At 39.8% G+C, this 26,155-nt stretch overlaps 4 protein-coding genes across 4 annotated transcripts; 3 read left to right on the top strand and 1 right to left on the bottom strand.

Moving 5' to 3' along the window:
• The first annotated feature begins 1,904 nt into the window (after positions 1–1,904).
• LOC103715173 (oleosin-like) lies at positions 1,905–2,623 on the top strand. The gene has a single exon (XM_089925476.1). The coding sequence runs from the start codon at positions 1,996–1,998 to the stop codon at positions 2,473–2,475; it is 480 nt and encodes a 159-aa protein (XP_089781602.1). The 5' UTR covers positions 1,905–1,995; the 3' UTR covers positions 2,476–2,623.
• Positions 2,624–6,655: 4,032 nt separating this feature from the next.
• LOC103715145 (uncharacterized) lies at positions 6,656–12,393 on the top strand. Its single transcript, XM_008802683.5, has 2 exons — positions 6,656–6,833; positions 11,988–12,393. Exons 1-2 carry the CDS (start codon positions 6,723–6,725, stop codon positions 12,273–12,275), a joined length of 399 nt encoding a protein of 132 aa, XP_008800905.1. The 5' UTR covers positions 6,656–6,722; the 3' UTR covers positions 12,276–12,393.
• Positions 12,394–13,329: 936 nt separating this feature from the next.
• Positions 13,330–14,818, bottom strand: LOC103715146 (NHL domain-containing protein). Its single transcript, XM_008802684.5, has one exon. It carries the CDS (start codon positions 14,687–14,689, stop codon positions 13,556–13,558), a length of 1,134 nt encoding a protein of 377 aa, XP_008800906.3. The 5' UTR covers positions 14,690–14,818; the 3' UTR covers positions 13,330–13,555.
• A 1,521-nt stretch (positions 14,819–16,339) lies between these two features.
• Positions 16,340–18,137, top strand: LOC103715147 (uncharacterized). Its single transcript, XM_008802685.6, has 5 exons — positions 16,340–16,568; positions 16,648–16,735; positions 16,872–16,951; positions 17,183–17,239; positions 17,713–18,137. The coding sequence occupies exons 1-5, from the start codon at positions 16,458–16,460 to the stop codon at positions 17,818–17,820; spliced, it is 444 nt and encodes a 147-aa protein (XP_008800907.2). The 5' UTR covers positions 16,340–16,457; the 3' UTR covers positions 17,821–18,137.
• Positions 18,138–26,155: the final 8,018 nt, after the last annotated feature.

Below are 26,155 nucleotides of genomic sequence, written 5' to 3'. Positions count from 1 at the left end.
AGGCATCATTAAAGTTTATTACATAATCTACGATTATGAAATCTTCTATTTATTATGATATATTATATTACTATATTATTTTTTAAAATAATTAAAAAAATTGTACTTTGTATATTATGTGGAGCCGGTATTAATGATGATGGTATCAAAAAGAAAAATTTCTATAGGAAGACTTTTGTGCATAATCTCAATGTGTGAAAATTGATATTATTGATGCTAGTATTAATAAAAAAAGTTTCCGTTTGATTATCATTTAAAGTTCGTTTTATTTAATATAGTTAAGCTTGGTTAGAGTTCTCTATTCGCCATATAGATATCAGTATTGATGACAACGATATTAATAATAAAAGTTCTAGTTTGTATAAAATTCACCATTTGATGCTGGTATTAATGACATATTAATGAATAATAGAAAGTTAGCAATTGAAGATATTAATGAATTCAATTCTTTTTTGCAACTCTTTTGTGTTTCATTATTTTAGAAAGAAAGATATTGATGAATTCAATCAAGCTTTATTAGCTAAGTGGGGCTGGAGGCTTCTAAGAATTGATCATGAGCCTCGGAAGCAGCTCATCAACTGCTTCTACTTCAAAAAAGTCAACCTCTCAACTTCTTGGAAACCTAAATGCTTATGCCAGTATTTGGAAAGTTGTAGACGGTAGCCTTCCATCTTTTTGGAACAGAATTAAGTTTATCGTTGGCAATGGAATAAATGTGCTCTTTTGGAAAGACGCCTGGATCTTTGATGCCCCACTTTTGTGTTACTTTTCCTAACCTCCTTCAGGCCTGCCGTCTAAAATCCGGAACTGTGGCCAACTTTTTTATTCCAGCAGATGTAACCCTTGGAATTTCAGAGTCCATTCTCATTTATCTCCTGCTGCACAGGCTAAAATGCTTCTACTCTGTGATGTTTTGAATAGTTTTTAGCTTGGAAACAACTTGGACAATTGACTCCTTCAGGTGACTTCACTACTTCCTCTTTCTATTATTTCCTTAATACCAAAGGCGTCAAATGGGAACCAACCAAATCTCCGTGGAAAATCAAAATTCCCTAAAAAATGAAGTGTTGCCTTTAGCTTGGTCTTCTAAATAAATTAAACAGGAGAAAATCTCCAAAACAAAATTGGTATCTACTTGGGTGGAATCTATTAAACATCTGTTTGCAGTGTGCCCTTTTGCTACCACCTTATGGCTTTCTGTTCTTCCCTTCTGGTACTCATTTTTGAGGGAGAGCTTTGAGAGCTTTGTACCAGATTGAGATACTGTTTTTTTCTCAAAATATCGGCAAAATGCAATGTTTATGCTCATATCAGCCATTGTATGGTGCTGTTGGCAGGAAAGGAATAATCTGTTTAAGAACTACTTCTAATCCTCAGTCTATTGTCTTTAAAGACTTTAACGAAGCAGGCTAGCATCTCTAGTTTTGCACCATATGCAGTACTTTTGCGTCTCCTTGTTCAAGAGCTAAATTGAATATAAAAGCAATTCAAACAGAACAAAATATTTCCAGCGGCGATCTTTAAATCTCTGGACACTGTGCCCTTCAAACCAAATTTACTAAAGTTAAAAAAATTTATTCAAATCTAATTTCCCTTCGATCCGAAATGGGCTCAAAAGCTAGACTTCGCAACCCTAACGGTCCGGATCTGGCTTCCACCCGTTTTATACCACAAAACCAATCGATAAAGCAGCCCGAATGACCGCACACAAATCCCCACCCACGGTGTCCGCATTTCTGGCATCCGATTCCGACTACAAAAGCCCTAAAGAAGAGGTCAACCCTTCCTCCACCTGACATCCCCCCCATCTTTTCACACGTGTAATCCCGCATGCCCGTCAAAAAAGAACCATCCCCGCACGTGTCGCCCCACCACCTCCTCTCCCTCGTTATATCACTTCTCCCTCACAACGGCCCTCCACACTCTCTCTCTCCATACATACATACATAGAAACATACATAGCCGCGGCCATCACTCTGCTCATCACCACCAACAATGGCGGACCGTCACCCCGGCGCAGGCCCACGAGCCCAACGGACCGCCCCTGGCCAAGCTCTCCTCCGCCAGCTCCACGGCCGCGCCCCCAACTCTACCCAGGTCATCGGCTTGTTGACACTCGTCATCTCCGGCGCCATCCTCCTCCTGCTCACCGGGGTGACGCTCACCGGCACCGTCGCGGGTCTCGTCTTCTTCGGCCCAATTATCCTTCTCACCAGCCCGATATGGTTCCCGATCGCCGCCGTCATCTTCATGGCCATCGCCGGTTTCCTCTCGGTCTGCGGGGTCGGCATCGCGTCCGTGGCCGGCGCGACGTGGCTGTACCGCTACTTCAGCGGCCGCCACCCGGTGGGGAGCGACCGGGTCGACTACGCGCGGAGCCGGATCGCCGACACGGCCAGCCAAATGAAGGACTACGCCCGGGAGTATGGTGGGTATCTTCAGAGCCGGGTGAAGGATGCGGCGCCGGGAGCTTGAGTTGAGAGATCCTTTAATGGGGGTTAGTTGTTCTGATGGAGTTTTTGCTATTGAGTTACTGTTTTATTGCCGCCTTCTTTTGTCCTGTTTGGTTTACTTAGTGTGCGCTACTTCAGTTGGTGTTCAGAGGACTGATTTGAGTCATGCGGGCTTTAGTTATTAATGGTGATGATATGGTCTTTGATGGAGATTAAAGACCGAAGTTTTGGTATGTCCGAAAGGCAATTTTATGTTTGCATGAATGGTATCCAATCTTATGCGTTCGGGTGTACCTTTGGCGCGAAAGAATGATTCACCTTCTTTTTCTTTGGCGACATCAACAGCATATCTTCAATCAATCCAAAATGCTTGATCAAAAGTATTTGTTTAATTATAAGAAAGAGTAAAAAGTATAATTTCTTTTCTCCTTCTCAAACAAATTCAATATATTAAGAAGGTATTACGAATTATGAACATGGATCAAAATCAAAACAACCAATGAATTTAAGTAATTATGATACGAATCTCACAGAATTCAAAATGAAACCTCATAACAGAACCACATTAATGTGATAGCCAGTCTGATGAGGTGCGGTCGTAGCAGTAAGTTGTGATGGCTTTTCATTCTTTTTTTCTAAGTAAGAGTGTGACTCGCAACGAATCCATGCACCACTGCAATTTAATCTTACTATTTCAGATGATGATGTATTCAAGCAACATAGACCAAAGTAGTTGACCTCTACTTGGCACAAAGCTCCTAATATTCGAGTTTGAGAAGTCCCTATTAGTTTCAATTCACAGGAACCCATGGTCAAAGTTTTTTTTAGCAATGATATCAGGCTAGAAGATGGTGCCAGTTTTGCATGAGAGATGAGGTTTGAACCTCAGTTCCTCCACAAGAGGGGTACGAAACCATCGAGCTAATTTGGTTGGAAAGAATATACACGACTAGTTGTAACCAAAATTTATCATCTAATGACAGCTAAATTTAGGACATGAACTCGTGTTCTATCCGAGATACCCGACAAATTTGCACTGAAGTTTTTAATATGTAATTATTTGTCTGACTGCCCATAAAGAAATTGCCCCATAGATAACCAAGTGAGCCGTCCACTATTTTTTTAAGTCGATTGCCAGACGCAGAGAGATGATACAAGGTGGACAAGACTTGTGTAGGATTCTGTGTAAAATAGATTTCTCAGCACTGATGTGGCAGTATGGAGTGGCTTAATGGCAGCACTTGCCACCAACCTGCCCTCTGTATCTACTAATTTTTTATTTGCTGCATGGAACCAGGTAATGAAGCAAGTAGTGGAGTAGGGAGGGGTGGCACTAGTCATTCACTCATTCTCAGTTTGCTTCAAATATTGATAGATTCTTATCTTTCTCAAAATTTATATCTGCTGTCTTTTTTTTGTGGTAAATCGGATATATTGTACCATGCATGTATATATAGATACATATCCTTATCTCTGCTTTTTAGGTTTGGAAGTCTATCAAATTCCCTCTTAGCGTGGTGGGGTGACCAAACCGAAGTCTCCTGACGTCAAATGAGGCTTCAAACCTGCTCTCCCTTCAACCCACGAGCTTGCATTCTGAATGATTCTCGAAAACCACTAGAAGGCCACAAAAGCTAAAACAGGAAACACTAAACGAAAAAAAAACCCAAGCATATCCAGACAGACAGAAAAAGATCAACAAAAAGTGGAAAAGATCAACCCAAGCATCCCCAAGCCTAGTGGTACTGGGCAGCAATTCTAACCATAAGGTCCCAAGTTCGAATCGCTGCGGCGACGATTAAATTGTGGACCAAAGCTCATTACTTTGGCCACTGCTTGGACTTGTGGTGTAGGACCGCTCTTGAACCGCTAGTAGCCGGGGTGGTGCCGGGTGTGACGTACTCATACGTGGGACTCGAGCCAGAGCTCAGAGGAGTAGCTGAGCCGGGCCTACGGGTGGGTAGGGTATGAGTAAAACCGGTCGGGGTGCCCAACACACGGCCATTTCTGCCCGCATCGAACATTTTCCTGGCGGGGCGGGGGCCCAGTGGGGGCTGCTATGCGGGGGTGGGCTTGTCCCTTTCTCCCCCCTACCCCTTTTTGGTTTAGCAAAAAAAAAAAAAATTGGAAAAGAAAAAACAACACAAAACAAGATAGCTGAGTATGTAGATACCGAGTTCAGCTAGTTGCTCTCAGTCCTTGGCCACTTTTCCGAGCGAATGGTGGCGTCATGGAAGGCGGCACTTCTCCCTCGCCAGTATTGTCCTCCTCCACGCACTCTTACTTTTCTCTTTTTTTTCTGAAACGGAAGTATTATACAGAACGTGTACGGATACAGCCAAAAAAATCCAAAAACAATACATTTCGAAGAGCACTAGGCAGTTCCACCTCTCCCATCCATAAATGTACATTCGAGTGGTTGGCAATAAAGAAAGTCACCCATCCATAGATGTACAGCCATCCCATCACAAACTATGGTCCAGATGTCTCTCAGCAGTGGGTAGTGATCGCTGACCCCTCTAAAGCCCGTAAAGTCCATCCAATGATCGTCGCTGAGTCACTTTCCAAATGGACTATCCTTGCCTGCAAAGCACGTCGCACATAATACAGTCCAGAACAGACCGCTCTTACTCTTCTTCACTTGTTCTCCTCTTCCTCTCGGTGGCTCTAGACCCTCCTTGTGGCACGTTGCATGTACTCGGCGCACGTGTTCACCACGCCCATACCGTGTGGAAGAACGCCAATCGCCCTTGCTATCGGAGGCTGCTGCTGCTACCGGCACAAATATTTCTATGGGAGGTGGCGTTTGGATACCTTCAAAAATGTGTTTACGTAGCGACAGAGGGGGAGGGTGATCGGAATTTTGACCGGGTTTCGAGGCGTGCGTTGGCTACTTCATGCGATGGCTTTCGTGGCCTTTTATTTATTCATGACATGATTCGATTTTTTAATTTAGTTAATAGGAAAGTTCAAGGTCGTCGGGCTGTTTGCTTGAATTCATTTGGATTTGGAACAGTGGGAGAAAACAGTTTGATGCAGACCGGTGGGAACGCAGAAAGTCTCCTAGTTTAATCTAATCAATGTCTCTCTTATTAAAGGTTGGATAAAAAAGCACCTACTTTTATTGGGTAGAAGGCCTTGTAAACTATTTAGGCAATGAATCCAATTGAGATGGCTTTCGTTTCGCAAGCCTCTATGCTCCCTGTGGCTCGTCACACATACCTCCAGTGGCATTCCATCCATAACAACTCCGAGATTCTGGATTATATGATATCACTGGAATTTGGAACTCATGTGCTCCTCCAAACAAGTACCAACTACTTGTTCTCGGGTTAGGTCAGGAAAATATATTGCCGTATTACATGGTATGATGGGACTTAATCTTTTGTTTTTTTGAGAATGACATCTGCTTATGGAAGTTAAATGATTTATTAGTTTAAATAATAAATGAAGAAAGAAGCTAAAAAAAGTGTTCTTTAAACAGAATCCATGCTATGAGAATTCTACAAGTTGTGCTATTTAAATCTTATTTGTTTCTTTGTGCTTCTCGGCCACTAGAGGTGTTCTTTATTTGTATATGTGCTGGGCATATGTGGCATATGGGAGGAATCATGCATGGATGGCAGTGATGCATATCTAATCCAAAAAATGAAAAATCTATTAATGTAATTTTATATTTTATTTTTCTGCAGAATATCTTTACCAGCCGCGGATCTCACCATTAGGGCTGGCCCAACCCTTAAGCGTCTGACACAGTCACTTAAGGCTCCGGCCTAAAATAGGCTCACCGCAGGAAAGACTTCAAAAAAAAAATAAAAAAAAGATCTCAAAAAAAATGAAAAAAGACCTCAAAATATTTTATCAATGCTTTATTGGGAAAAAAAATTGATTACAAGATAAAAAGAAAGAGAAAAATGAAAAAAATATACATATGAAGGAAAAAAAAGCAACTATATTTATGAGAAAGAGCTTATCGGAGATACTTCTCGGCTAATTAATTAATTTAATGTTGGAAATATGAAGAACCATGTAGGAAATAGAAGCAACGTCGTTTTTTATTTCAAGAAAAATTTTGATTTTTTTTAAGCTATATGCCACATAAAAACCACAAATAGCTGATCCAAACCTTTAATCCATTTATTTATTTATTCGTTTATTTAATATTATAATTTATATATATATCTATTTGTTTCCCTAACGTTCGTTATATTTCTAGTCATGTCTCATGACATGTTACTGCGGTGGCTGCCCGAAAGTAGGTAACGGAGAATGGCGTTCTCATCTCTGCGGGCTTTGGTTTCATCACCTCCCCCACCGGGCGGAAGGGACTCCGTTATCAGACTGGAACATGCGGTTCGATTTCCGGACAAAGATTTCCAGGTACTGAATTCATAGATTAAAGAACAAAGATACCCAGATTCTCCGACTTGAACTTCTTGGAAATCTCTCTCTCTCTCCCCCCTGCTAAAGAAATTGCCGTTTTGATCTTGTAATAGTAGGAATGCTACCTCGCCGTTCCTAAAAAATGAGATCTTGGGTCCATTTGATCATTTCTCACAGGAGAAATTTATCGCCCTAGACTTGTTCCTCCTAATTTTTCGTTCAAACATTTGTAATTGCCATGGAGTTGAAGGGCAAAGCAACCTGATAGAGTGAGGGATCGGTATTTGCTGCTTAGAAGAAAATCTTTCGGAACACAACCATTTGTCAGTATTGCTAGTTGAATGAATTTGGAGTTTATGTGTCGTTCTTCGCTTGTGAATTTATTACTACTATATCTTCCGGTCCAATTTGATGCAGATAGTTCTGACCATTTCACTGAAGATTGGAGCTCATTTTAGTCAGAGAACTCTTCTTAGTATAGTAGAAGGAGACTGCATCAATGCTGGCTATCAATTACGCTAACATGAATTTTGATGTTCTTTAAAAATTAAAGTGAAATTCGAGGTTGCAGTAGAGATTGTTGATTAACCTTACAGACTTTGATGTCTAACATACATGTAAAAAACCACTTCGCGATGTTAGGTCATCTGTTAATCCAAGAAATCAAGGATGCATTTGCAAGCTGAAAGGATTCATGGAATTGAAACCGGCCAAATTAGCATGTTCAAGAGTTTAACTCAGTATGTCAAGGGATCATTAGTTCTGGAGCTTGTTGATCCTTTATCGGCGACTTGTTACAATGTGTGGTTTTCATTCACCATACATAAATTTAACATTTAAGAAAGTTCTAGATCGGAATATTTAAAGATGAACTTCATAGTGTTTTTCTATTATAGAAAACTTTATTTCTTTGATCATATCTTCTGTGAATTGATTATTTTGGTTATATCTTCTTTCCATTTTGATGCCAAGAGTTCTGCTTGTTTTATCAGCAATAGAAAGTAGGTTCGAATGGTGGGACTTACTTAGGAATAAAATTTGGTCTGAGATCTCTCTGTAATGTTGTAGAACGAGACTGCAGTAATGTAGGCTTCCAATGGGGCTAAAATGAGTTTTGGGGTTTTTTAAGATTGACTGGAGAAGCTTGAGGAAATTGAAGGAATTCGTGGTCATAATAGAGATTGTTGATTAACAGTACAAACTTCCGGAATAAAGTAATTTAGTTCAGTAAAGATCACTTTGAGAGTTGAAAGAGTTCATCCAATTGAAACTGATCATGTAAGAACGGCCCAGGTTTTGTTGTGCATTCTGACCATATATCCTGCTATGTGGAATTTTAGTTGTATTTGAACTTGGCCTATCTTGGGACCGTTGGTTTTGCCTTGTTTTAGTAGGTGGCTTACATTCATCAAATTTAAATTTAGCAAAGTTTTAGATCAGAATATTTAAAAATAATCTTCATTGTGGTATTCTTCAATTGCGTGTTCTTTTCCTTTACTTATAAGATGGAAAGGTATGGTTTTGCATGTAATAAAACTTCATATTATGCTCCTTTTATAAAAAAGTTTGAGGTGCAAATGTTAGCTCAACAAAATTACATGCAAAGAAAACTTCTTTAGGCTTATTCAATAAAGGCGTTGCTGAAAGATTAAAATATGACCAAGAGATATAGACCATTCACATGCATAGATTAGGATGTGTCTTATTCATTTATTGTAATCCTCTGACCTGTAAAAGCAGTTTGGTTTACTCCTATGAGAACTAACAAAAGGAGCTAACCTTGATGGCATCATTTGGCTATTGGTGAAAGCATACTAGTGCTATTCATGATGGCGTAACCTAGTTTGAGAATGGTTATCAAGGAACATGTTATTTAAGCATTGTTGTTCCAGTTGGCAAGTTGTTCGTGTATATATGAGTGTAAGTGCAACTATCAGCCATACTAGGAGAATAGGTTAATTTTACTTACTTATATCTGCATTGTAAAATTTATATAAGTTTTTTTATACCGATGAAAGCTATCTAGAACAAGTTTGGTTTATAAAAATTATGCAATTTCTAGCTCAAGGGTTGTTTGGTTGATCCAAGAGGATCACCAATCGCTTTGTGGACTGCTCTAGTTGGATAGGTCAGAACAAGGTTTAGGAGCAAGAGCCACCACATCCATGACTCAACCATGAACCAAAATTTCTAGAGACTATAACTTACTCATCTGGCATTAGCTTTCAGTATGTCAAGCGCCAAGATGAAGATCTAAACAAGTACTACAAGTGAGTATCCACCGCATGCAGTGGCCGAAGGCCTACAACAACATTTAGGCCTTTAAATAGGCTGATCAAAGTAAGAATTTCCTTTTCGGAAAGATTTTGATTGGGCATAACTCTAAATCCGAGAAGAATTAGGTGAAGCAACTAAAGATGAAGCTGATGTAAGAGTTGAGATCTAGCTTTAGGAGGATTTTAGTTTTTTGATGAGTATTTCCACCAGTCATGGCTATTTTGGGAAAGCTATAACCTCTTGTAACTAGAAGATGAATTCGACTTTGATTTTGGGACCTGGATCTTACTAATATAAATAGAGGGATCAGTTTTATTATTTAGTTAATGAAAGAAAAAGAGGATTTAGAACCCTACTTTCGCAAATTCTTATTTTTCTATTATTCTCTTTGAGAAGTCTGAGTTGAGCAGGTCGAATTAAATTTTTTCTTCTCCCCAGTCGAAACATTTATATGTCAATCAATTCAAATATGAAATTTTCAGCTAAATGTCAAAGTGTACATCCTGTTTTTTCTCCTTCATGGGTTTGAGTAAATGATTCTAGGGAACTTAAAATGTACTTTTATTTATCTTCCAACTTATTCTTCTGCATTAAGTAAGGAGATTAGCAGATGATCTAATCGCTCAACTAGATGAAATTTATGGTATGTGGTAGCTAGCATTTTTTTTCTTATTTCTGTTGGAACATTGGCTGGAATTGGCCCTATTGGTATAGTATTTGCACTTTGTTGCTTTGATTGGTTTATGGGAGAACTAATAGCTTCAATCTATTACTATTTGGTTCTGGTGTACATTGTTTAAAAGTCATATATGGAAAAATTGGTTGTTGCATGGATGAATTTCAAGCTTGAAGAAGAGAAACATGTATGAATGGAAGAAAAGGAATGAAGATAAAACAAACTATGGGAATGTGAAGGTAATTAGGAAGCAAGTATTCACATTTAAATAACTCAATTATCTTGTATTTGTTCATTATTCTTGATCATTTTGTGCTAATCGATACATATATACAATTTCCCAACCTCGTGTGTTGTTCTTTAATATCTTTCAATAACACTCTGTATTTGATCCTACAATTATCCTATTGATGCCAAATTTTGATTTTTCATTACATATTGCATCTATTCTTTTTTTCCCAAAAAAGTTCATCTGATGTTAAGGAAATATGTTTTTTTACATAATTAGTGAAAATGTTTATAGAACTTCTACTTGTATTAGATATTTGGGAATAAGTGAATGTCATTGGTGTTAGCTCTACTCATTGTTCACTCTATGAATTTCTTTTGTTTTTTGCAAATAAGATCTTTTCCCCTAAAAGAAAGTTATGCATTATTGTCTTTCAAGAATTTTCATTTTTCCACAATGTTGAGCATGCAATGCATTGCATTTGTTGTGCTATAGCTGTAACTTTAGATTTGTTCGTGTATAAGCTGAGTATAACAAGTTCTGTGTAATATGATTTTTTCTTTTTTTTTGACCGAAAGGAATTGCTAAAAACTTGTATTGCATGCAATTTAAGGCATCAAACATAAACCCATATACCGAACAGTTCTTTTCCCATCCCTCAATAATATGATCTTAGGGCAGAAAGCAACTTATTGTGGGCTTGTTGCCCAATCTGAAATGCTCTCAGACCCCATAGATATGTACCACACTTGTTCATCACCTATGATCGTGAATCCACCTAAAAACTTCCATTCTAATGCTGTTCTAGAAAAATCATTTTGTACCTATAAACATCTGTGCTGTCACAAAGTATTTTTGTTCCATCTGATATCCATGCTGTTTTGCCAAAAAAAAAAGGAAAAAAGAATCCTTAATTCCTTATGCTGTAGATCCTCCGTACAGACTGAAAATGATATCTCTAGGTTGTGAGGCGAACTTCATATCACCCAATCTTAAACTTAGTACAAATTGCTATTTATATAAACTAGCTAGTCATCAATTTTCAGAAAAATAAGATTATAGTATACATTATAAATTGTCCTACAAACTGGAAATCTTTGTAAGGAGATGTGAATTGCTAATGAAGAGAGACGTTGAAATTCTTTAAGATATGAAAATGATTTAGAAAATTTTAATTATAATTGCCTATCCAAGGGACAAAATAATTATATATTTGGAAAATTTACCTGTTGCTTATTGTGAGCTACTTTTTTTCTCCATCATATAGGAACTCTCGGAAAATCAGAGAGCTAAAATAGTTATACTATACCTAATGGAAGCTGGAGATAATTTATGGATAAGATTTAGTGATTATGAAGTTCTGTCAATGAACATGGATTTTGTATTAAAAAAAATACAGAACAAAAGTTATATGGCTTCTAGAAAGATTATTAGAATGTAAAATTGCACAAACTTATCCAGGATGTGAGATGACAAAAGGATAAATGAAAAGGAGAAGTTTTCTCAATATGGTCCTCTTTTACCACTTCTGTAGATTGCTGGCTAATTGATCTGATCATTGTAAGTATCAGCTCGATATGGAAGTATTGTATGTTCAAAAACAATCTCATTGATGCAATAATAAAAAGTGGCATTTGACAAGATAACCATTTATATTTTTCTTGGATAAAAGTTTTTCTTTCTTCTGCCTTTTGATTCTTTCCGTTGCTCTGTACAAATATATATTCTGAAGAGCTCTAACTAGGAAATAGCAATGTCTCCTTTCATGGACTCATTTTAACATGAAGAACCAATTCGTTGCTCTTCCTTTTATTTTTTTTCTCCTATTTCCATTCACATTCCTTGATTTTTACGCAAGCCATATTGTGAATCATATTCCTCATAATGTTTATACTTTTATGCAGCTTGTTAGCTAAAAGTAATTAAATTCCCATACTTCGTGGTGACTATACTTTTATTTTGCATGCAGGCAAGAAGCAAAATTAGACCAGCAAAGCTTGTAGGCAACATATCACGAAGAGATGCAATGACCTGCTTGTCTGCTACCCTGTTGGCGACCTTCCTGTGGACTGAGCCTGCTGAAGCTCGTTCTGTGAAGCCAGAGACTAGAAGAAAAATCAGGGAGAAGCTTGACAAACTTAGAGAGAAAGCAGGAGTACCAAAGGAGAAGATGGAGTCGAGCCCTGACAAGAAGGATAGACTGCCAACTAGTCCATCAAACAGTTTGAACTTACCTTCCGTCGAGGCAACCCTTTAAACCTACCTTTCAGTTTTGTTTCCTTTAGGGCTCGGTATAACCTTGTATTAATACATAATTGTTACAATTGCTAGATTTTGCAACCTATGATAGTGTTATCAACCTTTCTTGATGCTCATTGAAATCACTTTAAATGCTGATAAGAATTGCAATGAATGCAGAGTAGAATGCTTTTAGAATCTTGGAAATGAGGTGAATAGGGATGGTCCTGAATCTTATAAATTCCCCTGCATCTGTAAAACCTTCATATTATTGACAGATTGTAAATGGAGCCTTTTAGTGCTAAATAAATACGGAAAGGTATTGTTAAACCATGTATTTTACCAATGGAATCTGCTTTTAAATGTAAACAGCAAATTTATTGTCACTCAGTTATCAGGGAAAGTTTATGCTGGCTCATTTGGGGAAGGGGTAGAAACCATCAGAGGAGCCGTAAACCCCAAACTATAATATGACTCACCTGTTGGATCTTGCTCTTATATGCTCCCAACTTGAGATGATCACACAATATATAACTGGTTTTGATCTTTCTCATTGATTCCATTTCAGTATTGCTACTCTGGCCTCCAAATTGCTTTTAATTCTGATTGAACATATCCTTCTGTTTTAATTATCAATCATTTCTGCTTAAAGACCTGAGAATTAGGAGCTGGGCACAAGATTAGACTAGAATTAAAGTTATAGAGGACAAATTTAAGCTGCCTTCACGCTATAAAACTTCACAAAGCTAGTCCAAATAACTTGCATTCAATCTACATCTCCAAATACAAAACTGTTTAAGTTTAATGTAATTTATATTTCCAGATCATCCTATCTTTTGTTTATCCTTCTAGGCTTCTTTCTTTTTTTTCTTTTGGGTGAAAAAACTTAAAAACCTTCATCTCTTCCCGATTTTAGCATTTCTTCTCACACACCATTCTACAAACTTTAACCATTCTTGCAAGCTGCAACCTAATCACTTGCCAAATTCCACAGAAACCATAGCCATTTGATCTCATGGTGAAAGTAAAAGTATCTACATCCTCTTCAAAAGATAATAGAAAGCCTGAGCATGTATTCAAAGCGTAGTTCCATCCATTTAAACTCAACAAGAGGAGTGGTAAAGAAAACTTGAGAATTCAAAAGAATACATCAATCACTACCATGACATTCTTAAAAAAGATCATAAGATCATGAAAAGCAAAAATATGGAACATTCCTATCTAATAACAATAACGAAGATATGTTAACTAAGAGTAATATACAGTTGTTCGCTCTGTCCTCCTTCCCCTCGAGCTTGTTCATGCCCTCTTCTTGTTCATGTTGCGGACCAGTTGCCCCATCTGAAACCTCCAGTACATGAAATAAGCCAAGCCCAATCCTAGCATCACAAATGGCCACACCATCTCCCCTTCGCTATCCCTCCCCCACTCCACCTCTTCTATCCTATTCCTCTTCCCCTTGTACCCCCCGTCATCGCCCTTTCCCAGATTACCCCCTTCTTCTTCTTCCTCCGGCGTCACCAGGACGTATACCCTCCTCCCCTCCCGCACCACCACCGCTCTCGCCTGCCCTTCCTCCACCGCCGCCTCGTCGTACACCGCCGCCGCCGACCACCCATCCTGGCTCGTCAGCCACCGCGTCACCCTCCCCCCGGCCACCACTGCCCCCCCGTCGCTCCTCATCGCCACCCCCTCCGCCTCCGCCGCCAGCCCCTTCTTCCCCCCGACGTCCATCACCGCGCGCGCTGCACCCCCCTCCGTGTCCACCTTGAACACCCTCCCCGTGCTCCCCTGCACCGCCAGCAGGAAACCCCGGCTCCCGTGCACCACCCCTCCCAATCCCCCCTCCGCCGTCGCAGCCTCCGGCCGATCCTCATCGCCGGGGGATTCCGGTGGGGAGTAGATCGGCGATTTGGAGAAGACGGTCGGATTCCCGTCCAGATCTACCTTCCAGATCAGGTTCCCGGTGGCGCAGGTGACGAAGGCGTCCCCGGTGGTGGAATCCACGGCGACGCCGCCGGGAACGGAGGCGGGGTCGGGGAGCGCGGAGGAGAAGATTCGGCGGTGGGGGCGGGGGGATCGGAGGTCGTAGGCAGAGAGGGTGGCGGGGCGGGCGAAGGCGACGAGGAGGCGGCGGCGAGGGTTGTCGACGGCGAGGACGAGGGCGGAGGAGTCTGGGGGGAGGAGAGGATCGGAGACGAGGGTCTCGACGACGCCAGCGTCCGAGACGGAGGAGACGGCGGGGCGGAGGCGGGAGCCGATGAGGAAGTGCTGGGCGGTGGGGTCCCAGGCGAGACCGGCCGGGGCGAGGCCCGGCGAACCGAAGGTGATGACGTGGCGGCTCCGGGCGAGGGCGGAGCCCTCGAGGAGGAGGAGAAGGAAGAAGACGTGGAGGAGTCTCTTCGTGGATGAAAGGGAAGAGGGGGAGAGCATGGTTTTCCGATGCCTGTAGGTGGAGACGAAGAAGTTTCGGGTGGATTTTTGTGTGAAGCCGCAGCGTAGGAATTGAGTTTGATATGGGATGCTTTTGGAGTATCGGTATGTTGGGCCTTAGCACTTATTATACTACTACTTTTCATTGGACGGCTGATATGGTGCGATGTACCATCAAGATTATCCAAACATATTAGCTTTATAACGTCCAAACAAACGTTATTTTGTTCGTCTGCCAGATTGCTATTCATGATCAAATAAGATACATGATTACAAAAGAGGGTACTTGGCATGAAAAATATTTAAAATAAGCATTCCCTTGGTATCTATAGAGTAAATTATTTACTAAATAGGGAATGATATGGTAAAATTCAATGTCACCCAATTTAATTGCACAGTTAATGTGCTACTTCGTAATTTCTTTATTCACTAATAGCATGTACAGCATATAAGTTGTAAATCAATTGAGCAACAAGATTGTTAAGCCTGACTTGGGTTTTCAATCATTTTTTAAATTATAAAAGATGGTTTTTGGAAATCCTTAGATAGCGAGGTAAATGGTCTCAACAATCCTTTTCTATATCTTCCTTAACTGTCCCCATCATTGTGTCAAAGGCTCTTAAATTTTGCTCTCCATTCGCATTCATATCATAAGGATATTAGACAGAAAAATGATAATTTTCTAAAGTACTTCCACAAAGGTAGAGAGAATGATGTTTGAGTTGAATTATTCAAAAAATAGATAACCAAAAGCATCATTGCAAAGATAGCAATTTAGTAATACATCTTAAACATGCCGAATAATTTTTCTAACACCGGTTTTATGCCACCTAGGCAGCAACATCGTATTTCAGTCATAGGCTAAATATAATACATATTTATAAAATTTAGGTTAATTGATTAAATGATTGGGTGCCAAAATGATGGAGATGGTGAATTTTATCCCTGTATATTTTTTCATCAAAAAAATTGTCCCTGTATGTCATGTTAATTTCCACTAGTTACAAAAAATTCCTAGTGCCAAAACTGGAATCCCTTAGCATTAATCTTCACAATATCTTCCTATTTAGCGCTATTTATGACGTTTGAATTTTAACTCCTTGGGATGACCGCAGATACGGTCGCCCTTTTGGAGAGGGAGAAAAGGAAAATGTGAACGCCTGCATAAACCCTTGAGTGCATCACGATCACCAGAAAAAAATCTAATCTTGACCGTTCACCCCATATCAAACGATTGTGATCATTTGGCCGGCTGTAAAGGCTGGATTTAGCCGGAAGAACCAAAACCAACCGGCGCCTGTCAAAGTTTTCTTTTTTATTATTTTTTGGTGGTCCAAAGTCCAAAACCCTGTTTTGTATTTATCCTAGCTTGTTTCATAATCCATTCCAGACGCACCCAGAACGACACCCTCACCGTGTAGAAGGTGGGCCCTTACACCAACTAGACGGTTTGGGTGCGGCTTTGGTGACTTTAGACTCCAATACTTCTGTACAGATTGAGGATGACGTGGCTATGACTCTGCTTCTATCTGGCCGAAAATATCTTCTGAAAAGATCCACGTTGGCAATCGTATCGTGCCGCCACGGCCGCTCCGGAACTTTCCCGACCGATCTTTCCCGGGCCTTCCCCTCCCGGAGATATTTTCCCTCCTAAATTCCGTTCTCCCCCATCTCTCTCTATAAAACGCGCGGGATGTGACCGCTTCAGATCGGGACGACCATCGGAGTTCGAGAACGGTTTCCGTCCACGTAACGGTTTCTCCGGCTAATGGGAAAAGAGCAGTGTAGCGGCCGGCCGGGATCTTGTTACGCCGTGCTGGGCGTCCGCCCGGACGCTTCCGCCGGCGAGATTCGTAGCGCTTATCGGAAACTCGCGATGGTACGTACCTCTTCTGCCTCTAATATTTGGTCGTCACTAGTGAGATATTAATTGAGTAATTGGTGTTTAATGGTAATAGAAATGGCATCCGGATAGAAGGGGGAGGGAGCCATGGCTGGCGGAGGAGGCCAACCGGAGATTCCAGCAGATCCACGAGGCTTACCAAGGTAATTATACATGGGATTAATTGTTGTTCGTAATTAATTACAGTTGGTAAAGTCCTTAATTTCCAGTTTTTGACGGTAAATGGATGGAGTATGAAATGTATATATTAAAGTTAAATCTTTTCTGGTGTTGTGGCAGTGTTGTCGGATGAAAAGAGGAGAACATTGTATGATGCAGGACTCTACGATCCGGTCCAAGACAACGAAGACGAAGTCGAGGTACGGATTCTATTCAGGTTTTCTCGACCCTGTTCATTATTTATAAAAATATAAGCTATATTAGCCTATTGGATGATACAAAACTTAAAGGACTCCTCTGCTTTGTGTTCCCGCTTTATCAGTGTCTTTGTAGCGAATCAAACGGAGAGGAGATTTAGCAATAAACATTTCATCGTAATTTCCTGTCTACTGATACTGTTTCCTTTATTTATTTTTATCTTTTTTTTGAAGGGATTTCATGATTTCGTTCAAGAAATGCTGATGCTCATGAGGAACGTGAGGAGAGAGGTAATTTTTATTTATCTTCCACTTGATTAAGTTTTTTCAAGGATGGGGTGGCTGCTTCTGACTCCATGATCATTAAAAACATTTCTTTAGCGCAATGAAGACAGTTAAAATCACTTGTTCCAAAAACTTATGCTTAGATTTATTTATATATTTTATATTTTATTACATTTTCTCATGGATAATTTAGGACCTCTGATACTATATTAAAGTTACTACTTGTTCCAAAAACTTAGGAGGATAAGATGAGATAGATTTATTTATATATTTTATATTTTATATCGAGACTATTATAGAAAAATCTAGAATTTTTAGCGGTGCCACACAACAGTGTTTTTTTTGTCAGCTGTAAGAATGTAACTTTGCCGTTTAAATGGAATTTATTCATTCTTTTATATTTCTTTTTCCTTACACTTTATTGCTGTCAATACATGGGCTAAATGTGTGGTCGATGATGGTGGACTCTATCATCACAGGAGAAGGAACATAGTTTGGAGGAGCTGCAGCAAATGTTGGCCGAGATGGCACGCGATTTTGCCACCCCGCTATCATCGCCTCGTTGGTTCGACTCTCCTTTAATTTAGATAGAGATCGATGTGCAAGGTTTTTCAGACTTCAGTGTAAAGATGAATTCTTTGTACACATAGGAGAGAGTTTAAGGAGACTTCTTTAAGCGTTGGTCTTATGTGCTGTTATTGTACGCTAAGTTGTTTGGATTGCTTCAATATTTGTATGGTTGCTTGATTGGTGGCCTGGGGTGTATTAATTGCACGACCTCACCACTGATTGAACTGCGACAATCTCCGACAAATTGATTGCAAGTGTTCGAGGGCTAGGTCGAAGGTGGACTTTGTACACATGTTGGACTTTTGAGTTTAAGCATCAGACATGTTAGCCTAAACTGTACTCTGGATGAACAATCCTATCATAGTCAACTACAAGCACATTCCTAATGGCCACAATCTTGACAAAAACAATCATGTTTAGAGCCAGGTTCTGATCATCATGCGTAAGAGAATAAGATGGAATACAGCTTATTTATCTTGAATTTACACCTTGCTTACATTACCTAAACTACAAATTGTGGCATATAGACGGCTCTTGCTTCAAAGATTTAATTTGTGGCTGCTTACATTGCCTAAATTACAAATTGTTACATGATCAGTACGTTGTAGTACCTACAGCTCTGGATCTAAATATATTGTGGTGGCTTACATGGTGGATCAGCTCTGGTTGGATGTTTGTTTTGGTAACTTTTTGGTGCAATATCTCTATTTTAGATAGTGAATCCTAATTGTAAAACTGATAAGGAATAAAATTGATGTTAGTTAGTCTCTAAGCTCGTTTAATTAGATGCATTTGATGAGGTCATATTGATATACATCCTCATAAACCAAGCCTCCGTCCGTCTTTTCCTCCAATTGCACGCGAGGAATATATCTTCTTTGTTCAAGTCTCCATCCAATTGCACGTCCCTCTTTTCCCCCTTCTTTGTTCGTGAAGTCCTCTGACCACTAATATCTATCTATGGCGATCTTCAAACTCCAAGGATCATAGAGCAAGCATAAATTGATGAGGTTGTATGTGACATTCCTACATGCCTGGGGAATGCCTATATGCATGCATGCGCAGAGCAGCATGGACGCCATTTGGGAGTTGAAATCCTCTCTAGTCCGAGATTTTCTGGGACATAATTTGGTTCTAATCATAGCCATCCATACATGACATGTAGCTATATTTGAATGGGTCACACATGATGTGCTGCACCGGAGGCACACCACCATTGTCGACCCTTTCTTGGAGCTATCAATAACAATGGTCATGCATAGAGCTGATTATCAGGCGGGTCTCGAGCCTAAACTTTATTTGTTTTTAACCAGACTTTGGGTCGGGCCTATGTAAATTTGATATTTTTTGTGTCCAAGCCTAGCTCATGAATCATGATCAACTTTAGTCATGCATGATGGAAAGGATAATATATGTTGCATAACTTGCAACGCATGATCAAGTTGTAGATCTCCAAATACCTAAGCTGGGTCTAATATATATCTATGCGTAATTTGACATAACACGACACAGGAGCTAGTCATGATCTCTTCACAGGTTTCTCAGCTATAAGAATTCTATTCTTGGAAGCTAACTAGATAGAAGTAACCCCAAAATAAGGGTATATAAGGTTCGCATATTATAATTTGAAAAGTTGAATAACATGAAATAATTTAACCTAAATGGGGAGGATAATAACCTTCCATATTTCCTATCCCATGATGGAACGTGGCCACTAGCATAGTATAAAAATGATCCTGTCAGTGTATTGAATACAAATATGCAATATTTCTTGGAAATGTACGTTTAATTATTACCTAAAGCTGTTTGCCTTGAATTTTCTTGTATGCATAGCATGTGCCGGCCGCTAGTGTAATGTTAATATGAACATATAAAATGTCTTGTTCTTGATTTACTTTTCAGGAAATTCATAATCTACTATATATTGTCACATGCAAACATCAGGACCGATGCATATGTAAGACATTCTTTGCTGTTTCATGAAAATACTAAAGTAAGTTTGGTCTAAACCTAAAAATTTCATTTGGTATAGGGTCGATATATAATGGACTGAGCTGGCTGAATCTAAACATAAAAAATTAATTTTACATGAAAAATATAAAAAATAAATTAAAAATTATATATATATATATATATATATATATATATATATATATATATAGACACACACATTAGGTTGGTTGGATCGTGCTGGGTTGGTTTGAATATATTTATATATATACACATAGGTTAGATTGCTTTGAACCGGTTTTCTAAAATCTCAAATCAAAGCTGAACCAATATTTTTGGGTTCAAAACTTTCTCAAACTAAAATCAAATCAAATTTTGAAAAAAATGATCAAACTGAATCGAGAAATCGATTTGATTGCATTTGCAGTTTGGCTGATTTTCTATGCTCCTATGCGAACCTATTTTGAATATTCCTAGATGAGTTTGAAAATAAGTGTTTTATCCAAGTGCCACGTCCGGTTAGTCTCTCCTTTCCCTACGACCTACGTTACTCCACTTGTACGTATGTTCTTAACTCTTCCCGTCCTTACATGAACGGGCTGGCGGCGGGTCTCCCTCCTTTATCTAGATATGGGTCTGAGGAACAATGGCAGTTGGGTTGGTGATTCATTTGACGGGGTACAGCAAAATCAGTTTACTCTTTTAATCTGGAATTAACTAACACTTACATAAGTGGCAGGTTTGGAAGGAGCTTTGGAGAGTTTTGCAGGGGAAGACTGCATACTTATCAAGAATGTTGGTATCTACGGGTTATTTGGGATGGAATGAGTAAAACATGGGGGGTGCACCACCCTTTCCTCATGAATGAATGGCATGCGGATGAATACTTAACACCAGAGTTTCACGTTAAGCATTATGTTTTACCTCTGCCTTCGATTTTATTATGCATGGTACATACGGAAGAATAAGAACTTATTTGTTTCTAGTTCCAAGAGAGAGAATTTTGTACGTGGCTCTTATCGAAAAGGCTAGATGCTTGGCGTTAGCTTATGTCGCATCGTCTCATATAAGAAATAAAAATCCACAATTTTAGTAGATTCGGTACGTAGGAACCATGCACCACCTTCGAGTTGGATCCAGGCTAACACAGATGACTGATCTTATGACCCTAGCTAGGAATGATATTGCTGATGCTGCTTTTGTTTAAGATGCTCTGATGGTTTTCTCATGAAGGAACCCGATGTCTCCTAGGCCATAGTCCCTTATACACGGTGTACGTCTTGAGCAGTTTCGGTGAGAGGAGCCCTTGGATATATAATACGTCTACTTAGCTACATTATTTGAAGAGTATAAACTTGTGCATGCATGTACGTAGAGATGTAAATGCGGTGGCAAATTGACTAGCAAATAGAGGATGAATGGACTGGGCTAATGTAAATTACATTAGGTGTCATTTTATGGATCTTGATGTTGGGCTTGGCTACGTCCATTTCTATTACAGCCTGAAGTAGTGGTTGCATAACTGTTTTGTTATATATATATATATATATATATATAATAAACATATAGAATCCATGTATATATATGTAGCTCTGGTTGTGTGCGTCTCACATGGAGCTGGCTGGGGTCGTGCTCCAGCTTGGATTACACCTAACCCCCCCTAAAACACATGCTTGGACGGTTGATGTCCGCATGATTAGGGCACCCACATGGGGATGCTTTCAAGACAAACTAAGATGGTAGAGAGAGCGACGTATATATAAACGCGTCGCTCTCCCATTTCTGAACAACGTTTTTCCATGCACGCACCCCTTCTCCACTTCATGCACAACACCGTACGTACGTAGGCCAAGAAAATAAAACCAAACACCACCCACCAACGCCTTTCTCTACGCTTTCCTTCTCATCCATCGTTTCCAGCCCAACCCAGTTAAGCCTCGAGGAAATAGAAGGAAGAAGAGAAAGGCAACATCCTAGAATTATCTCTTGAGAGGTCGGACAAAGACATGGGGCACAAAATGCGACAGGCTAGCCGAAAGCCACTGCTACTACTTCTACTCGTACTCCTGGTCATTGTGGCAGCTTCCAAATTGATCGGATGCTCGGCCTTGGAAAGGCATGACGAGGTCGCCGCATCTCCACCGGCACCCAATTCAGAGATGAACTGCCCGTGTTCTCCCTGCGGTTGCCCCGTAAGTCCGCTGCCACCTCCGCCACCTCCGACGCACCCAACCTCGGATTGTCCACCTCCGCCACCTCCGACGTATCTCTATATGGAGGGTCCGCCGTCAGAGAATTCGTATCCATTCGCACCCTACTTCCATATATCGGGTGGTCCTCGGAGCTGCACTGCGCTGCTGCCAGTTTACGTGATGTGTGGGCTGTTCGCATTGTGGGAGTTCTGGTTGTTGTGAGGTTCCTAGAATCATGAATAGTATGCCTTTTTTAATTTACCCATCTAGATTTGTTTTCTTTCTTCTCTAATTGTACCAGGAAATTTAAATGAAATAGATCTTGTTCTCTGGATGGTTATTATGGAGAAATATTCATGTCTTTGATACTCTCTCTCTCCTCTATTTACATTATAGCGGCACATTGATTATAAGAAAATCTGTGTGTTTAAGTAGACTTCCTGGTCATAATCAAATTGATCAGTTCATCAAAAATAATTAACTGATTTTTGCTATGCAGGCAGTTTGGACGTACGTCGCGTTCCGTCGTTAAAAAAACAGAGAACTTAGTTTTGCTCATACGGTTTGCAGAACAAATGGGAAGAGTTATTTCTGATCTTCTCCATTTTTACCCTCTTCCGAGACTTATGAGAAACATCTAAATAGTGTTTTTTTTTTTTTTTTTGGCTTCTTTGGCTAAAACCCGGCAGGATAAGCCGGGATCAGAGCACCGAGGTCTTTTTTTTTAATCCCACGAGAAGCAGTCCATACAACCACTAAGTTCTCTCTCTCCTGCTCCCTCCTTTTCTATCCCCCGCGTAATGTTCCTGGACTCTCTCCTTGGATCATGTGGGAAGCTCCCAAACAGGCCTTTAATGGAATTCATCAAGTCAATCAGACACTAATTGTTCCAATTGAAGCAGTACAAATTCTTAAAGACCAAACATTTTAAAAGGTGATTAACATGAATAATTCTTATCAGCCATTTGACGGATCTCCTTGTTGCTGCTAATGAGTAGTAGCAACACAAGGTTTGTTGAGATTCATTTGCAAGTTCTAATTTTATTAGAAATTTGTTGAGTATTACATCATAGTTTTAATGTTGGATTTAGTGTTGGTGCAGGTTAGTAGTTGGGAGGATCTTAGATCCAACATATACCAGTCCTTGGTCGAAAAAAACAAAACAGTGATTGGATGCGGATCGGTCCTTGGTTATTGGCGTGTAAACAGTATTCTATTTCTAGTGGCTTAGACCCTAAGCTTGTGTTGGAGAGTGTTTTTGTTGCTATATATCCGAGTCTTCTATGTGCGCCCTCCTCTGTTATTCATAGCCTTCTTTGAGAAAGAGTTGCTCTCATTCCAGGGTCTTCTCGCTACATTAATGGCATGGAGACCTTCAAGTGAAGATTGTCCATGAGATTTTGCAACATCTTTATTTTAGTAATTAATATTTGTTTGTAGCTCTTTCAAATTTATTTGTTCTCGCAAACTTGTTTTTGTATTTGGTATCTGTTCTTACGCTCCTGAGCTGGCTAATTTTATTCTGCAAATAATCGTACCGTTTTACATACTGTCAGATAGTTTGTAAATTTTTCTGCAAGGTTCAACTGGATGGAGAGGATTATCACAAAGTATATATACAGCCATTTCCAACCCATGGACCATCAGCTCTCAAAAAGAAAAGGGGATAGGTTGGAATGGAAAAGAGTCCACATTAAGGAAATATGAATTGACCTAAAGGGAGAAGTTAACATGAAGAGGTTTCTTGGTAGACTCCACGCGATGTAAGATAACCATATTTTTGTCTTTAATGCCTTTAACCATCTTAAACAAGCATTAGAAAACAAATAAACATATTAACTTTCGACTTTTTCTTTATTCCAGCTTGTCTTTAAAGTGTGGGTGCAATCGAGCCGAGCCGAGTTAAGCAGCTATAGGTTTGGATTTGAATTGATTCAAAATACTCTGGCTCGAAATTCAGCTCGAACTTGACTGGATTAAAAAAAAAAAAAAAGCTTTAAAGGCATGTATATCTCTATTTTATTTGGCCCTTTTCTGCTTTACTTGAGCTTGTTTTGCACAAGTAAAAAACAAAGAGTAAAGGCTGGAGTAAAATTACTTTTTGCCATTTAGAAACCAAACGATTTTGTTGCTGAACACCTGTTAGTAGCGAGGACTTTAGTCCGTGCATAACTAGAAGAGTCATGAAGAGGAAGAAAAACCAGCACACCTCCATGGTTTATCAGGGGGATCTAACTCCCTTTAATGCCTAAGAAACTCAAAATCTTTGTAATATTGAACCACCAAATTGACCTGAAAGGAGACCCAAACTAAACCCATCAGATAAGCCATCTTCAGATCATAAAATTAGACCTAAAGTTAGACTTCTATACCAACTCTGCCCGTTTGCAGCCCTAATAGGCCATGACATGTCGTCCATTTAAATAAGCAATTCGAATTAATTTATTAACAAACATGGGTTCAATTGGCCTTCGAGTCTAGAGATCTACCAAGTCTCTGATTCTGCTCACAAGAATCTTATGGGCAATAAGTTGAGAGTTCAAAATGTGGTCCAATTTTCATCTTGTTCCATGCAAAACCAAATATTCTGCTGATTTTTAAATCTTGAAGACACGACTAGTTATGGGGCATAGTTTTATTCTTGTTAATTTAGTAAATTGATGCTTTCATGTGTTAGGTCCCGGATACAGCTATTAACTTCCGAAACAATAGCAACAACATGTGAGGCAAACGGCGATGCCTTTCTAGTACATTACCAACTAATTATAAGATTATTTAGACCATCATACAATTATGCGGGAATCTCAACGCCGTACTTTGAACTCGGGAAGGTTCCGAAGAAGCATGGTTGGGTTGGTGAGCCCCCACGCATGACCCTCCAATAGGACGCCGCTTCTCGCTGCCTAAATCATCGAGCTGTCATGATGATGACTGCAGCTTGCAAAGAAATAAACGTGGCGAAAGCTGCTGTTTTCTCACTCTGGTGATGACCCTGATGGGGTCCCTGCATCCCTTGAGTCAGGAACTAAACTATGTGAGAAGGTCCTTTACTTCTCTCCCCCTTTGCCTCAATAGGACCCGACCAAGTGGACGTTTCTTTATATGCATTCAATGATAATAATAATTGAATGCTTGACACCCGGTCAAGAACCCTATCAAGTTCACACAACTCAAAGATTCGTGCCCCTACAATTTTTTTTTTTTTTTTTTTTTTTGCTAAAAGAAAAGGGAAAGGGGGGAGGAAGGGACAAGCCCACCCCCGCGTAGCAGCTCCGACCACTGGGCCCCCACCCCGCCAGGAGAATGTTCGATGCGGGTAGACCGAGTCGTGTGTTGGGCACCCCGACCTATTTTACTTATACCCTCCCCACCCGTGGGCCGGCTCAGTTATCCGACCCAACTCTCCGTGTGAGTACGTCACACCTGGCACCACCCAGGCTACCAGCCGACCAGTAGCGCTTCCAGACCCCGTGTCCAGGCGTGGGGCATCCGGTCCCCGAATTTAATCGACGCCCGTGCGTTTCGAACCTGGAACCACTTGGTTGGAAGCAAACGCCCCGTTCCAACTGGGCTACCACCTTGGTGGCGTGCTTATTTTAGCCTATTCTTTTGGGAGGCTTTTTTTTTTTTTTTTTTTCTGGATTTCGAAGTATTTTACTCTCATACTACTTTGGTAACTGCTCAACACTTCACCTAAAAAAATAATTAAAAAATAATTAATTTTTTTTAAAATAAGTATTCAAAATTTATCCAACAAATAATTGGTCTAAAACTATTTACATACTCTCTCTTTAAGCTCTATCATTCTTTAAATTAAAAATCTAAATCTATTCAAATTCAATTACAAATATGTATTTGGCTTAAATATATTTAAGCTGCAGTGTCTTATAATTTATATAGATTATAGACCAAATTTGTTTCGATAATACCTGTAATAATCTAAAATTTTATTTAAAAAATAGTTAAAAGCTATTATTTATATATATATATATATATTTTTTTTGGCTCTAGTGGACAGCTGATCTGGAATTCAACAAACATCTAGACGCTCCTCGCAGCTTTTACCCTTTGCCTGATAGTCACTGTCCTAACTTTACCCTCTCCCAATTATTGTTGCACCTCCTCTTGTTTACCTTCTTATCCTTCGTTCATGCGCTCCCCAACCTCTCTCTCGCTCTCTCTCGACCATGCTTTCTAAGCCCTCTAAGTT

The sequence above is a fragment of the Phoenix dactylifera genome, chromosome 9 (genome assembly GCF_051530095.1).
Source record: "Phoenix dactylifera cultivar Ajwa chromosome 9, Ajwa_hap1_PhDact_Kaust_v1.1, whole genome shotgun sequence".
NCBI lineage: Eukaryota > Viridiplantae > Streptophyta > Magnoliopsida > Arecales > Arecaceae > Phoenix > Phoenix dactylifera.
The sequence above is the reverse complement of the archived record's forward strand: the minus strand, read 5'-3'. Positions and strand labels throughout refer to the sequence as shown.

What these genes read in the sequence shown, in the direction of transcription:
- LOC103715147 (XM_008802685.6), top strand. Translation starts at nt 16,458, where the DNA reads ATGGGAAAAGAGCAGTGTAGCGGCCGGCCGGGATCTTGTTACGCCGTG. An exon ending in CTTATCGGAAACTCGCGATG is followed by an intron (nt 16,569 to 16,647) that starts GTACGTACCTCT and finishes TAATGGTAATAG; the next exon opens with AAATGGCATCCGGATAGAAG. An exon ending in GATCCACGAGGCTTACCAAG is followed by an intron (nt 16,736 to 16,871) that starts GTAATTATACAT and finishes GTGTTGTGGCAG; the next exon opens with TGTTGTCGGATGAAAAGAGG.
- LOC103715145 (XM_008802683.5), top strand. Translation starts at nt 6,723, where the DNA reads ATGGCGTTCTCATCTCTGCGGGCTTTGGTTTCATCACCTCCCCCACCG. An exon ending in TTCCGGACAAAGATTTCCAG is followed by an intron (nt 6,834 to 11,987) that starts GTACTGAATTCA and finishes TTTTGCATGCAG; the next exon opens with GCAAGAAGCAAAATTAGACC.
- LOC103715146 (XM_008802684.5), bottom strand. Translation starts at nt 14,689, where the DNA reads ATGCTCTCCCCCTCTTCCCTTTCATCCACGAAGAGACTCCTCCACGTC.
- LOC103715173 (XM_089925476.1), top strand. Translation starts at nt 1,996, where the DNA reads ATGGCGGACCGTCACCCCGGCGCAGGCCCACGAGCCCAACGGACCGCC.